The sequence below is a fragment of the Salvelinus sp. IW2-2015 genome, linkage group LG23 (genome assembly GCF_002910315.2).
Source record: "Salvelinus sp. IW2-2015 linkage group LG23, ASM291031v2, whole genome shotgun sequence".
In the NCBI taxonomy this organism is placed as follows: domain Eukaryota; kingdom Metazoa; phylum Chordata; class Actinopteri; order Salmoniformes; family Salmonidae; genus Salvelinus; species Salvelinus sp. IW2-2015.
The window spans coordinates 569,963-584,373 of NC_036863.1; the positions used below are offsets into that span (position 1 = coordinate 569,963).

The window sequence follows — 14,411 nt, forward strand, 5'->3', positions numbered from 1 at the left end:
GACTTTTTCCCCCATTTTTTAAGTTACAGCCTTAATTCTAAAATTGATAAATTCGTCCGTCCCCCCCCCATCAATCTACACACAAAACCCCATGAAGAACAAAAGGTACCCGAAATGTATTAAAAAATAAACTGAAATAACACTATTAACTAAGTATTCACATTTACATATAATATTCTTCAAAATAGCCACCCTTGGCATTTGATGACAGCTTTGCACAATTGGAATTCTCTCAACCAGCTTCATGAGGAATGTATTTCCAACAGTCGTGAAGGAGTTCCCACATATGCTGAGCACTCGTTTGCTGCTTTTTCCTTCACTCTGCGGTCCAAACTCATCCCAAACCATCTCAATTGGGTTTGAGCTCGGGTGATTGTGGAAGCCAGGTCATCTGATGCAGCACGCCAATCACTCTCCCTTCTTGGTCAAATAGCCCTTACACCAGCCTGAGGTAGGTGGTTTGGGTCATTGACCTGTTGAAAAACAAATGATAGTCCCACTAAGCCCCAACCCAGATGGGGATGGCGTATCGCTGCAGGAATGCTGTGGTAGCCATGCTGGTTAAGTGTGCCTTGAATTCTAAATAAGTCAGTGTCACCAGCAAGCAACCCCACACCACTTCCCCATGCTTCACAGTGGGAACCAACATGGGGAGAATCATCCGTTCACCTTACTCTGCGTTTCACAAAGACACGGCGGTTGGAAACAAATCTTCGTCTGGACTCATTAGAAACCAAAGGACAGATTTCCACCCGGTCTAATGTCCATTGCTTCGTGTTTCTTGGCCCAAGCAAGTCTCTTCTTCTTATTGGTGTCCTTTAGTGTTGGTTTCTATTGCAGCAATTTGACCATGAAGGCCTCTGATTTCACGTAGTCTCCTCTGAACAGTTTATGTTGAGATGTGTCTGTTACTTGAACTCTGAAGCATTTATTTGGGCTGCAATTCTGAGGTGCAGTTAACTAATGAACGTATAAACCTCTGCGGCAGAGGTAACTCTGGGTCTTACTTTCCTGCTGGTGGTCCTCATGAGAGCCAGTTTCATCATGCAGCTTTGATGGTTTTTGAGACACCTTGAAGAAACTTTAAAAGTTCTTGGAACATTTTCCAGAGTTGACTGGACCTTCGATGTCTTTAAAGTCAATCGCGACTGTCATTTCTCTTTGCTATTTGAGGCTGTTCTTCGCATAATATGACTTGGTCTTTTACCAAAAGTAGGCTATATCTTCTATACTACATCCCACTCACCTTTCGCTCCACACAACTGAATTGGGCTCAAACGCATTAAAGAGGAACGAAATTTCACAACTAATGCACACCTGGCTTATTTGAAATGCTTTCCAGGTGATTACCACATGAAGCTGGTTGAAGAATGCCCAGTGTGAAAAGCTGTCAAGGCGCAAAGGTGCTACTTAGATGAATCTCAAATATTATTTTGATTGTTTCACACTTTTTGCTTACTACATGCATTCCATTGCTTATTTCATAGTTTTGAATGTATCTCAAGTATCATTCGTACAATGTAAAATACTACAAATTAAAGAAACTGTCAGGGTCACCTAGGGGTCCATGATTGGGCGACAAAGGTTTATGTTATAGAATAATGATTATGCTTTATGTTATTTAATAGCAAGGGTATATAGACCACTCATCCTTACATTAAGGTCCTAGACTACAGATTAACACCTTTTTAAGGTGCGTAGGGGGCAAAAACCATTCATTCGGGAGTTGCGATGACTTGAGGTGCCCCAAAGATTCTCTCCACCTAGGGGTCATGATTGGGGCTGTACAAATGTTTGATGTATTAGAATAATTGATTATGCTTATGGGAACCCATATCTCCTGAATGAAAACATGTCTGTCACATGGTAGGGGGGTTTACCTAGGGGTCATGATTGGGGCTGTACAAATGTTTGATGTATTAGAATAATTGATTATGCTTATGTTATATTAATAGCAGGGGAGGGGTTATAAGACCACTCKCTCCTTACATTTATAGGGTCCTAGACTACAGATTKACTTTTTAAGGCTAGGGGGCAATATTCGGGAGTTTGGATGACTGAGGTGCCCAAAGTAAACTGCCTGTTACTCAGGCCCAGAAGCTAGGATATGCATATACATGGCAGTATTGGATAGAAAACACTCTAAAGTTTTAAAAAATGTTAAAATAATGTCTGTGAGTATAACAGAACTGATTGGGCAGGCGAAACCCCGAGGACAATCCATCCAGGAAAAATATTTTTTGAGGTCATTGGACTTTAATGCTTTTCTATGGGAAAGTCTAATAATTAGGACCCAGATTGCAGTTCTTATGGCTTCCACTAGATGTCAACAGTCTTTAGAAATTGTTTCATGCTTGTTTTTTTGGTTTTTTTAAATGAAGAAGTACTCGTATTCTTTCGAAGTATCCCTCAGAGGGATACTAGTCTTTTGGCACGCGTGAATGAGTGCACGCTCCTCAATTTCTCTGGTATTGAACACAGTTTATTCTGTCTTAAAATTTGATCGATTACTTACATATTAGGGTACTTGAGGTTGGATTAGAAACGTTGTTTGAATAGTTTTGACGAAGTTTACAGGTAACTTTTTAGATTCCTTTGTAGGCCTGTTGGGCGAGTTGGAACAGGTGGATTTCTGAATCAAACYCGCCAAATAAACTGACATTTTTGGGGATATAAATTAGGACTTTATCGAACAAAACGACCATTCATTGTGTAACTGGGACCCTTTGTATTGCAAAAAGATGAAGATCTTCAAAGGTAAGTGATTTATTTTATCGCTATTTTTGAGTTTTGGGACACATGTGCAGGTTATCAATTCATGTTGAATTCATGCAGGAAYTGGGTGAGGCGCTGTCCTCAGACGATCAAATGCTATGCTTTCGCCGTAAAGCCTATTGTAAATCGGACAAAGCTGTTCAATTACCAAGATTCTAAGCTAAAGAATGGTGTATAACACTTGTATTTTTATGAATGTTTAATATTACTACTTTTGTTTTTTGAATTTCMCACTCTGCAATTTCACCGGATGTTGTCGAGGTGGGACGCTAGCGTCCCAATGATCCGAAAGAAGTTAACAATATATATACAGTATATCCATTATATAGTTTTAGAATTGTTCCACAGTTGTTTGCTCTTTTTCTCTCTCRCTTATAAAYAAGACCCCTCTTAGAGATGTGTGACTGAGACAGAACTCCGCAGYGGAGTGTGGGAGATAAGAGACTACTCAGACATTCCACAATAAATCAACTTTGGGGAGGGGACATTTATTGCCTAGCTTTTATAACACTGAAACTCTATGTTTGTATAGCTATGGATGCAGGGTTTTGTTCTCAGGAGTATAAAGGTAATGACCTAGTCAGTGACATCACTAAGGCGGGACTTCAGTTTAATAACACAACTTGAGCCCTTTTGTTTGATGCAGAACTTACTCAGAAACATGCGTGCTATGTTCCTGTTTGTCAACTTCTGTCTGCAATTGCATTAATAAAAGTTTTTGAATGATTTAATTAAAGATAGTCATAATGCTAATTTCACCAATGAACCAATGATTGACAAGGACGGACGTAAGGAACGAACCCTAACAAAACCATGGAATGAGTAGGTGTGTCCAAACTTGACTGGTACTGTATATATTTACATATACAGATTGGAAATATTGCAGACAATTGCATTGATGGAAGATACAATCTGTGCTATTAAAGCTGATCTACCCCACCCCCCCCAATAAAAAAAACTCAGTACTTTGTTGAAGTACCTTTGGCAGCGATTACAGCCTCGAGTCTTCTTGGGTATGACGCTACAAGCTTGACAACTATATTTGGGGAATTTCTACCATTAATCTCTGCAGATCCTCTCAAGCTTTGTCAGGTTGGATGGGGAGTGTTGCTGCACAGCTATTTTCAGGTCTCTCCAGAGATGTTCGATCGGGTTCAAGTCCGGGTTCTTGCTGYAKCACTCAAGGACATTCAGAGACTTGTCCAGAAGCCACTCCTGCGTTGTCTTGGCTGTGTGCTTAGGGTCGTTGTCCTGTTGGAAGGTGACCCTTCATCCCAGTCTGAGGTCCTGAGTGCTGTGGAGCAGGTTTTTAAATCAAGGATCTCTCTGTACTTTGCTCCATTCATCTTTCCCTCGATCCTGACTAGTCTCCCAGTCCCTGCCACTGAAAAACATCCCCACAGCATAATGCTGCAACAACCATGCTTCACTGTAGGGATGGTGCCAGGTTTCCTCCAGACGTGACACTTGGCATTCAAGCCAAAGAGTTCAATCTTGGTTTCATCAGACCAGAGAATCTTGTTTCTCATAGTCAGAGTCATTTGGGTACCTTTTGGCATACTCCAAGAGGGCTGTCATGTGCCTTTTACTGAGAAGTGGCTTCCGTCTGGCCACTCTGCCATAAAGGCCTGATTGGAGAGCGCAGCAGAGATGGCTGTCCTTCTGGAAGGTTCTCCCATCTCCACAGAGGAACTCTGGAGCTCTGTCAGAGTGACCATCAGGTTCTTGGTCACCTCCCTGACCAAGGCCCTTCTCCCCCGATTGCTCAGTTTGGCCGGTCAGCCAGCTCTAGGAAGAGTTTGTGGTTCCAAATAGCTTCCATTTAAGAATGATGGAYGCCACTGTGTTCTTGGGGACCTTCAATGCTGCAYAAATGTTTTGGTACCCTTCCCCAGACCTGTGCCTCAACACAATCCTGTCTTAGAGCTCTATGGACAATTCCTTCGACCTCATGGCTTGGTTTTTGCTCTGACATGCACTGTCAACTGTGGGACCTTATATAGACAGTTGTGTGCCTTTCAAAATAATGTCCAATCAATTGAATTTGCCACAGGTGAACTCCAATCAAGTTGTAGAAACATCAAGGATGATAAATGGAAACAGAATGCACCTGAGCTCAATTTTCAGTCTCATAGCAAAGAGTCTGAATACTTATGTAAATAAAAGGTATGTTTTTTTATTTTTAATACATTTTCTAAACCTGTTTTTGCTTTGTCATTATGGGGTGTTGTGTGTAGATTGATTATTTAAAAAATGTCCTATCCATTTTAGAATAAGGCTGTAACATAACAAAATATGGAGAAAGGGGTCTGAATACTTTCCGAATGCCGTGTATGCATGTACATATCTACCTCAATTACCTCGTACCCCTGCACCGACTCAGTAGTCCCTGTATATATCAATGTTATTTTACTCTTTATTGACTATTTATTCCTCATGTCACCATTTCTATTTTTAAAAAATATATATCTTTACATCTGCATTGTTGGAAAATGACATTTCACTGTTAGTCTAGACCTGTTGTTTACGAAGCATGTGACAAATACAATTTTATTTGTGCGTACGTCTCAGGGTGTGTCTGACCAAGAGGCCACATAAACAAGTAACTGATTACCTCATCCACGCATCTGTCTACGTACGTGTGTGTGWGAGACAGACCCTGATGCAGGGCGGGACGGAGAAAGAGATGGAGCCTGTAAATGATCTTACGTCCTACATTACACTTAGGCGGGTAATGCTGGTGAGGGCGGAAACTAAATCATAGAATTCTTTTTAAAACAGATCATCTATAGATTATTAATAATTGTCATGAAACATGACATCATTGCTCCCTACAAACTAGCTCGTTATTGGTCAAATCCCACTTCTGCCAAAATGTCCTACACTTCTGAGACCTCTCAGCTGGAGCACAATGAGGAAAATAAAAATGACATTCCACCACTAAARTGACTTTTCATTCCTAATCTTGTTAGCTAAGATTGTTAGTTACAATATATTCTCACTAAGGTCAGTCAAGCATCTATCATGTCACCAGAATAAGACCCTCAATATTTATTGGAWAGGAGCACCAAGCTCATCACTGTGTACTTTGACCATCCTGTGAAGTTCATCATTAGCCTATAAAACTGCATGGTTTCCCCAAGTCGTAGTCGAAGAACCACACACCACATTATCGTGTGACGCCAAGTTTATTTTGATATGATGGTTATTATAAAAAACATTTGCGCATGAGGGCGTTTCAACCGCCATTCCTCGCATAATTTTACTGACACAAAAACATCCCACCATGTCAAACGAACAGCATTTATAAAATTGTACCYAAACTTCCTGTTTCCATCACAGTGGCCGTGATTATCTCTCTCCATACCGTATGACTTTACTTGCAGAAAAAAAATTGATAGAAACATGGTTACTTGCACACAATCATGCTATTTGGTACACTATTTTGCTCTACAATTACCCGGTACTTACTTATGCCATCTTATCTCTGATTGGCCCCCCATGTGAACCTCACGACAAAGAAAAGATAAACTAGTACAGTACACTGTGACAAGACATTACCTGCAAGTCAAAGTCCACAAAAACACACACATAAATAACAATGAGGGGAAGACTTACAGCAGCAATAACTTCTGTTGTACATGGCACCGGTAATTAAGTATCTCCTGTCCAGTAGTCGACCCCTGACCCTCAGCCACACGGTCACAGTACTGAGCTGCTACAGTATTTAAAACCTTCAATGGAAATATGTTTGCCTAATAGATTCACAGGGAATTAAAGACAAAAACATCCTGTGGTCAAGGGGCCTTGAATAATCCCAGTCAATCTGCCGTTACTCCAACCCAAACAGGGAAGGAAGCCCTCAAAGTGGCACTGTATCATGAGCGTTTTCTTACTATTAATTATTTTGACATAGAAATATGTATGGTTGGGTTATTAATAAAGCGTAATGTTGTCTATAGTGCATTTGGCCAAAAATCATTATCAAATCACTAACCTAATTCATGCAACATGCCGTAGTGCAAGAGAATGTGATCACCGGTATTAAAGTATAAAACAAAATTACCAGCACATGGCCAGCTGTGAGAAGCCAGAATTTGCAAAACCCACTACATCTGTGTGTAAAACCYTCACTAGCAGCGCAGTAGACCCCTCTTGGACATCGGAACATTTGAACTGTTACCTAAATGTTGTACAGKTTTGTACTTACAAAACATGCTGTGGTAAAATCTACAGATCAATACCAATGTCAAGTTGGGTCAATCTCCATCTCTGAAAGAGGAAGTGACAGTTGGATCATTGTGGAGTGGACCCCCACACTTCTGGCTCACCAGCCTGGCATTCACCAAGTCTCATTCACACGACTACAGCAATCATGGCTGATTCTCCCCACATGGCAGTCATTTAGCAGACGCACTTATCCAGAGCGACTTACAGGAGCAATTAGGGTTAAGTGCCTTGCTCAGACAGAATTTTCACCTAGTCGGCTCGAGGATTCGAACCAGCAACCTTTCTGTTACTGGCCCAGCGCTTCTAACCGCTAGGCTACCTGCAGCCGACAACACCCTGACCAACTTTACAACAACCACCAGGAGCTGTGCATGTCACACATACTCTTCCTGTTGTTCTGTTGAGAATATTCAGGAATTAACATCCCATCTCAAAAGCATAGCACACATACATTCTGAGTTGTGTGAAACCCTATAAGCAACTGTACTGTATGAATGCATTCTTTTGAATAAAAAATATATATTAAGGGGCAGGACGATACCAGTATTGTGATACTCGTTAGTATCGTAGCAATGAAACAAAACGGATTTAACTTCTTTATGAAAACAGCCCTGATGTTGAAAACAAACATTATGTTGTCATCCAGATTCACATTTATTTTCCAAGCTATAGCAACCAATATTTCACATGCAGCAGGTTTTTAAAGGACCTAAGAGTTTGGGCTGCTTCGTGTTTTCATTTTTGCCATGGAAAAAGCATTGCTTTGTCACAGCCCTAATAAACAGCTTGTGTGGCACCCAGGGCCTTTAAATGGCTGCCTGATCTAAGAATGCYGACTAATGGTGAGTCTACCTGGGAAAGTGCTAGTAACTATAKCCCACTGACCACTCCCCCTCTATTACACCCCTAAATTCAAACCAAAACACCAACAACCCAAGGGGAGGAAGTGACACCCGTTATGAGCTATGCAAGGCAACAGACACCCTTGTCCTGCAGACTGAAAGGGGAGGAATCATACACAGCTCTGGGAAACAGGAACCTCTGTCTGAGCGTGTGTTTTTTTTTATGTGCGTTACGATGACGTGTGTGTCTACACTGTTCTGACGTCACCTATTTTGATAGGGGACGTCAATTAAATCGTTAGGATCCCTCTAATTAACAGCTGAATGAAAAATGTATTTCTCAAACATTTGTGTGACCAAAATTCAACTAACTTAAATACCAAATAGAGGAAAAAGATAATGAGAAAATTAATTGTGTAAAAATATATATTTGAATTTCCTTGAGGTGAGAACACACAGAGGAACCAGGTGGTAGAGGCACATCATCCTATTCCAACACTCTCTTCAAACTGGTCAGGCACTCCAGAGTCTGAGAGTAGCCAATTACAGTGTACAGATAAGACTCTGGCATAGTGCAAAGGGGAAAATAAGTGTATACAAATAAAAAATATTCTGGCAATTTATTTTTGATCATCACATGAACAGGTACCCATTCCAATGTGAATCAAAGTGTGAGTGTCTTGCCTGAACATTACTTTATCCTACATATGAGATRAGTCATTTTAGAATAGGTAGAGGAAATAACTAGCTCACTCTGAAATGTCACGTTTGATTTGAACACTGGGGCATTTCTAAACCCTTGCTGAATTATGTTACATCACCACTCCAGTAAGCATCTTGACTGACAGCTCGGCATCATGCTTCTCAACAAACATCACATATTAGGCCGTGTTGTGTTTGGAAAGTGTGCCATCAACCCTGGCGAAGTAATAAAGAAATTCATAAAAACTGCATGTCAAGTTAAGAGAACTTGTAACTAATTAGCTTGCTATTCAAAGATGAGGGCGAATGTGCCTAGCCAGCTGGCTAGTTAAGCAACGTTAGAGCCAAATAGACAACTGGGTTGACAATGAATAAGTGAATGTATGATTGAATGCCAGTTACCCTATCTGACACTTAACATGTCTTCACCTTGTTACCTGTTCAAAACAACTGACCAGTTTGTCCTATAACAGGCTAACAAACGTGTGGTTAACACTAACTAGCTAGCTACACTTACTACCTAGCTACATTTCACTAGCAAGCTAACTTTAGCAGTTGATGGCGCCGTGTGTGCTACTACTACGTCAGGCCTAAATCGAAGCCCTCCGCCAAAATACTGCTCATAATATGACAAATAGCAGAACATGTTACTAGCTTGCTAGCCACACGACTACAAACTATCCGCCAAAATACAAGACATCTGACTGATATTATTTTTGTTGATATAAGAAAGTAATGAGGGTTCATGATATCGTCGAAAGAGAAGGGATTAGGCAACGTTAACTAAGATGAATCTTGTCCKGTTTCGCTGGGTTAGTTTAGCTAGCATCAGTTGCTTACCTCAGATACCTCATCATCGTCGCTGGCAGATCCAGGGCCGGAGGAAAGCACTGCGGCCGCTGCGAGCTGGAAATCAAGCCGGTCAGCTGCAGGCCCACCAGCCTCGCCAAACAAGCGGACTTTCTTTCCACCAACACCAATCCCTAAACCCCCGAGTCCGGCTCCTGGTGTGGCTCCAACTCCCATTCCTACGGCAGGGGAGCGCGGAGTCACAGAGTCAATCTCGTCCTCGAAGCCGTCTGTCAGCATTGCCGTCCCGGCTACTGCATCCTGCATACTTTCCTTCGTATTTTGTATTCTAATAGACGCAATATTGTCTTAAACTTTCTTTGAGGTTGTTAGTAATTATGTTTATACTTCAGAAAAATCCTGAAGCGAGAAGAGCGTCTCTTTCCTCCAAGCCATTAACTTTCTAACAACCGAACGTACTTAGCTATAGTTCGCTCTTAGCCCGCCTCTATTCAGAATCCATGCACATAATTGGTCAGGAAAATACAATACCAACATATCGTTGGCTAGAAAAGATGCTTATCAGAGGAAKGCACGCGACGTCAAGGTAGGTTTACGAGAACAAATTGAAACGGAATATTTGGAAGATGATTGGACACTTGCACGTCTGTCACAAAAAGTGCCACCTCCGTGACACGCCTATCCTTGCAAATATGAATAATGTATTGTAGCGTTATCAAATTTTGAAATCCTTAATTGATACAATACGACACTTCCCTTTTGGTACAAAGCTGAGGTATCAAATCGAATTGTATTTATCACACACACATGTTTAGCAGATATTGCGGGTGTAGCGAGAAAAGCTTGTGTTTCTAGCTCCGACAGTGCAGTAATATCTTAAGTTTCACAACGTATACCCAAAATACACGTAAATCTAAGTAAGGAGTAAGGGGTGGGCCTGGATAAATGTAACCACTTTCACATTCATAGACAGGTATGGATGCAAAGACCGATCATCCATGATATCAACATAGTTTATACCATGTTTTGCGGCCATAGTGTTTTTAAATTGTTTAAACATTGGGAGTAAAACATGTTGGGTTATGATGGGGTATGACAGCTGAACTAAGCTCATCAGGAATTTATAAATAATATTTTTCAAAAATCAATGGGCTATATATCATTCATTTATAAGTCCAAAAATGTATTTAGCAACTTAGGATTCAAGCTAGATCTTTGCCAAGATTTTTCAGGGGTACATAAACAATGCAACAGTAAGAGGCCACTTCTTTCCATTTTCGTGTCAGAGACTGTCTATAAATATACAAAATGTCAACTATATTTCAACTCAATCTCTCAGAACCATCCCACTTTCATTAGACCATAAAACCCTTTCCAAAAGCCACTGATGAGGTTGGCATCTGAGAAGAGGAATTTCCTTCTTTTTATTTTTTTATTCAACCAGGTAGGCCAGCTGAGAACAAGTTCTCATTTACAACTGCGACCTGGCCAAGATAAAGCAAAGCAGTGCGACACAAACAACAACACAGTTAAACATAAACAAACGTACACAATAGAAAAATCTATGTACAGTGTGTGCAAATGTAGAAGATTAGGGAGGTAAGGCAATAAATAGGTTATAGAAGCTAAATAATTACAAATTAGCATTAACACTGGAGTAATAGATGTGCAGATGATGAAGTGCAAGTAGTGATACTGGGGTGCAAAATAGCAAGAAGATAAATAACAAAATGGGGATGAGATAGTTGGGTGTGCTATTTACAGATTGGCTGTGTACAGGTACAGTGATCGGTAAGCTGCTCAGACAGCTGATCCTTAAAGTTAGAGAGGGAGATAAGTCTCCAGCTTCAGTGATTTTTGCAATTTGTTCCAGTTATTGGCAGCAGAGAACTGGAAGGAAAGGCGGCCAAAGTAAGTGTTGGCTTTGGGCATATCCAGTGAAATATACCTGCTGGAGCAAATGCTACGGGTGGGTGTTGCTATGGTGACCAGTGAGCTGAGATAAGGCGGAGCTTTACCTAACAAAGACTTATAGATGACCTGGAGCCAGTGGGTTTGGCGACAAATGTGTAGCGAGGGCCAGCCAACGAGAGCATACAGGTCGCAGTGGTGGGTAGTATATGGAGCATTGGTGACAAAACGGATGGCACTGTGATAGACTACATCCAGTTTGCTGAGTAGAGTGTTGGAAGCTATTTTGTAAATGACATCGCCAAAGTCAAGGATTGGTTGGATAGTTAGCAGTGGTGGGCCGTCAGGGCCTGCAAGGCCTTCTCTGCTGGCCTAAACATCATCAGAATATAAATTTTTTTTTAAATATATTTTCCCACAAATATGTATTAAATTATTCCCCAGAGTAAGAGTTATACTCTTCATTTCATAGCTTTCCTCTTGGTTGCACTGCTTCCAGCCCCAGGTTGAGATTTGGAGGGCTGGTCTTTATGTTAGATCTTTTATCCAATCATATTCAGCCATCATGTGTTGCCAGGGGTCTAAAATCTGCCCTCAGGCCTTCAGAATCAACAGTGCGGGCGCTTGTAGCTTAAAGTGAATGGAAATAAAAAATTTGTGTCAACCAATCAGCTTTAGAGTTGACTATTGTACGCATGCTGGCTGGCTCCAGTGTTACACAGGAGCCAGCTAGCAGGCGTAGTGCGTCCACGTCTTTTGATTGGATTACCAATATTGAGAGGCAGGTCCTATGGGCAGGTCTATGCAGATCTAGGAAACTGAATTTGATAAACGAATGAATTCGCGTTCTACTAAGCTGTTTTTTCAACCCACAATGGCGGAAGGAGGAGAAGATATCGATTTGGTCGAGGATATAATTATAACGCCATTCTCAAGACGAACTTTTCAAGAAAAGTTAGACATTGTAAGGAGAGGTCGCCCGACGCCACAAAGCCTGTCACAGGCGGGAAAGGGGTTCGTTCGCTCGCCACTTTCAAAGTTTCAACTACGAGCGCTGTCAATGGCTCACAGGCTCCGAGAAGCACTGCAAACTGTACTGCTGGGAATGCCTATTATTTGCAAGTGATCGATTTGGTGTTTGGAGCCACACTGGCTTTGCAAACTTGAGTTGTCTGTTAAACACTGTTTACCCAAAAATGTCAATTTGTCAATTTCAAGGTGACGCAACGCCTGGTTATACTGCGTTTCTGTCTAAATGTATAGTGTCTAGAGCCATGGCATAATGATGGTAATAAGAGGTGGATTAATTCGGGTGGGACTGTGTAGTACCTCACTGAAGGCCTAGGKCCCAGGCCCACGGCACGCCACTGATAGTTAGTTTTACGAGGGTATGTTTGGCAGCATGAGTGAAGGAGGCTTTGTTGCGAAATAGGAAGCCAATTCTAGATTTAATTTTGGATTGGAGATGCTTAATGTGAGTCTGGAAGGACAGTTTATAGTCTAACCAGACACCTAGGTATTTGTAGTTGTCCACATATTCTAAGTCAAAACCGTCCAGAGTAGTGATGCTAGTCGGGTGCGGGCAGCAATCGGTTGAAGAGCATGCATTTAGTTTTACTAGCATTTAAAAGCAGTTGAAGYCCACGGAAGGAGTGTTGTATGGCATTGAAGCTCGTTTGGAGGTTTGTTAACACAGTGTCCAAAGAAGGGCCAGATGTATATAGAATGGTGTCATCTGCGTAGAGGTGGATCAGAGAATTCCCAGCAGCAAGAGCGACATCATTGATATATACAGAGAAAAGAGTCGGCCCGAGAATTGAACCCTGTGGCACCCTCATAGAGACTGCCAGAGGTCCGGACAACAGGCCCTCCGATTTGACACACTGAACTCTGTCTGAGAAGTAGTTGGTGAACCAGGCGAGGCAGTCATTTGAGAAACAAAGGCTATTGAGTCTGCCGATAAGAATGCGGTGATTGACAGAGTCGAAAGCCTTGGCCAGGTCGATGAAGACGGCTGCACAGTACTGTCTTTTATTGATGGCGGCTATGATAATGGACCTTGAGCGTGGCTGAGGTGCACCCATGACCAGCTCGGAAACCAGATTGCATAGTGGAGAAGGTACGGTGGGATTCGAAATGGTCGGTGATCTGTTTGTTAACTTGGCTTTTAAAGATTTTAGAAAGGCTGGGCAGGATGGATATAGGTCTGTAACAGTTTGGGTCTAGAGTGTCTCCCCCTTTGAAGAGGGGAATGACCGRGACAGCTTRCCAATCTCTGGGGATCTCAGACGATACGAGAGTTTGAACAGGCTAGTAATAGGGGTTCCAACAATTTGGAACCCCTAATTGAGGCAGGCAATGAGGCAGTGATCGCTGAGATCCTGGTTGAAGACAGCAGAGGTGTATTTGYAGGGCAGGTTGGTTAGGATGATATCTATGAGGGTGCCCGTGCTTACGGAGTTGGGGTTGTACCTGGTAAATTCATTGATAATTTGTGTGAGATTGAGGACATCTAGCTTAGATTGTAGGATGGCCGGGGTGTTAAGCTTCCCAGTTTAGGTCACCTAACAGTACGAACTCTGAAGATAGATGGGGGGCAATCAATTGACATATGGTATCCTGGGCACAGATGGGGGCTGAGGGGGTCTATAATAAGCAGCAACGGRGAGAGACTTGTTTCTGGAAAGGTGGATTTTTAAAAGTAGAAGCTCAAATTGTTTGGGCACAGACCTGGATAGTATGACAGAACTCTGCAGTAGATTGCAACTTTACCCCCTTTGGCAGTTCTATCTTGTTGGAAAATGTTGTAGTTGGGGATGGAAATGTCAGGATTTTTGGTGGCCTTCCTAAGCCAGGATTCAGACACGGCTAGGACATCAGGGTTGGCGGAGTGTGCTAAAGCAGTGAATGAAACAAACTTAGGGAGGAGGATTCGAATGTTAACATGCATGAAACCAAGGCTTTTACGGTTACAGAAGTCAACAAATGAGAGCGCCTGGGGAATGGGAGCGGTGCTGGGAGCAACTTCTACATCACCAGAGGAACAGAGGAGGAGTAGGATAAGGGTACGGCTAAAGGCTATAAGAACTGGTCGTCTAGTGCGTTCCAAAAAACAAGAGTAAAAGGAGCAGATTTCTGGGC

At 42.0% G+C, this 14,411-nt stretch overlaps 1 protein-coding gene across 1 annotated transcript in view; it reads right to left on the reverse strand.

Annotated features, from left to right (window-relative positions):
* The window catches only part of LOC111950192 (ankyrin repeat and KH domain-containing protein 1-like), a 42,716-nt gene extending 32,897 nt beyond the window's left edge, over nucleotides 1–9,819 (reverse strand). The window contains 1 exon segment of the mRNA XM_070434297.1: nucleotides 9,390–9,819. Within this exon segment, the coding sequence (XP_070290398.1) occupies nucleotides 9,390–9,665 (276 nt within the window). The 5' untranslated portion in view covers nucleotides 9,666–9,819.
* Between the last annotated feature and the right edge of the window lie 4,592 nt (nucleotides 9,820–14,411).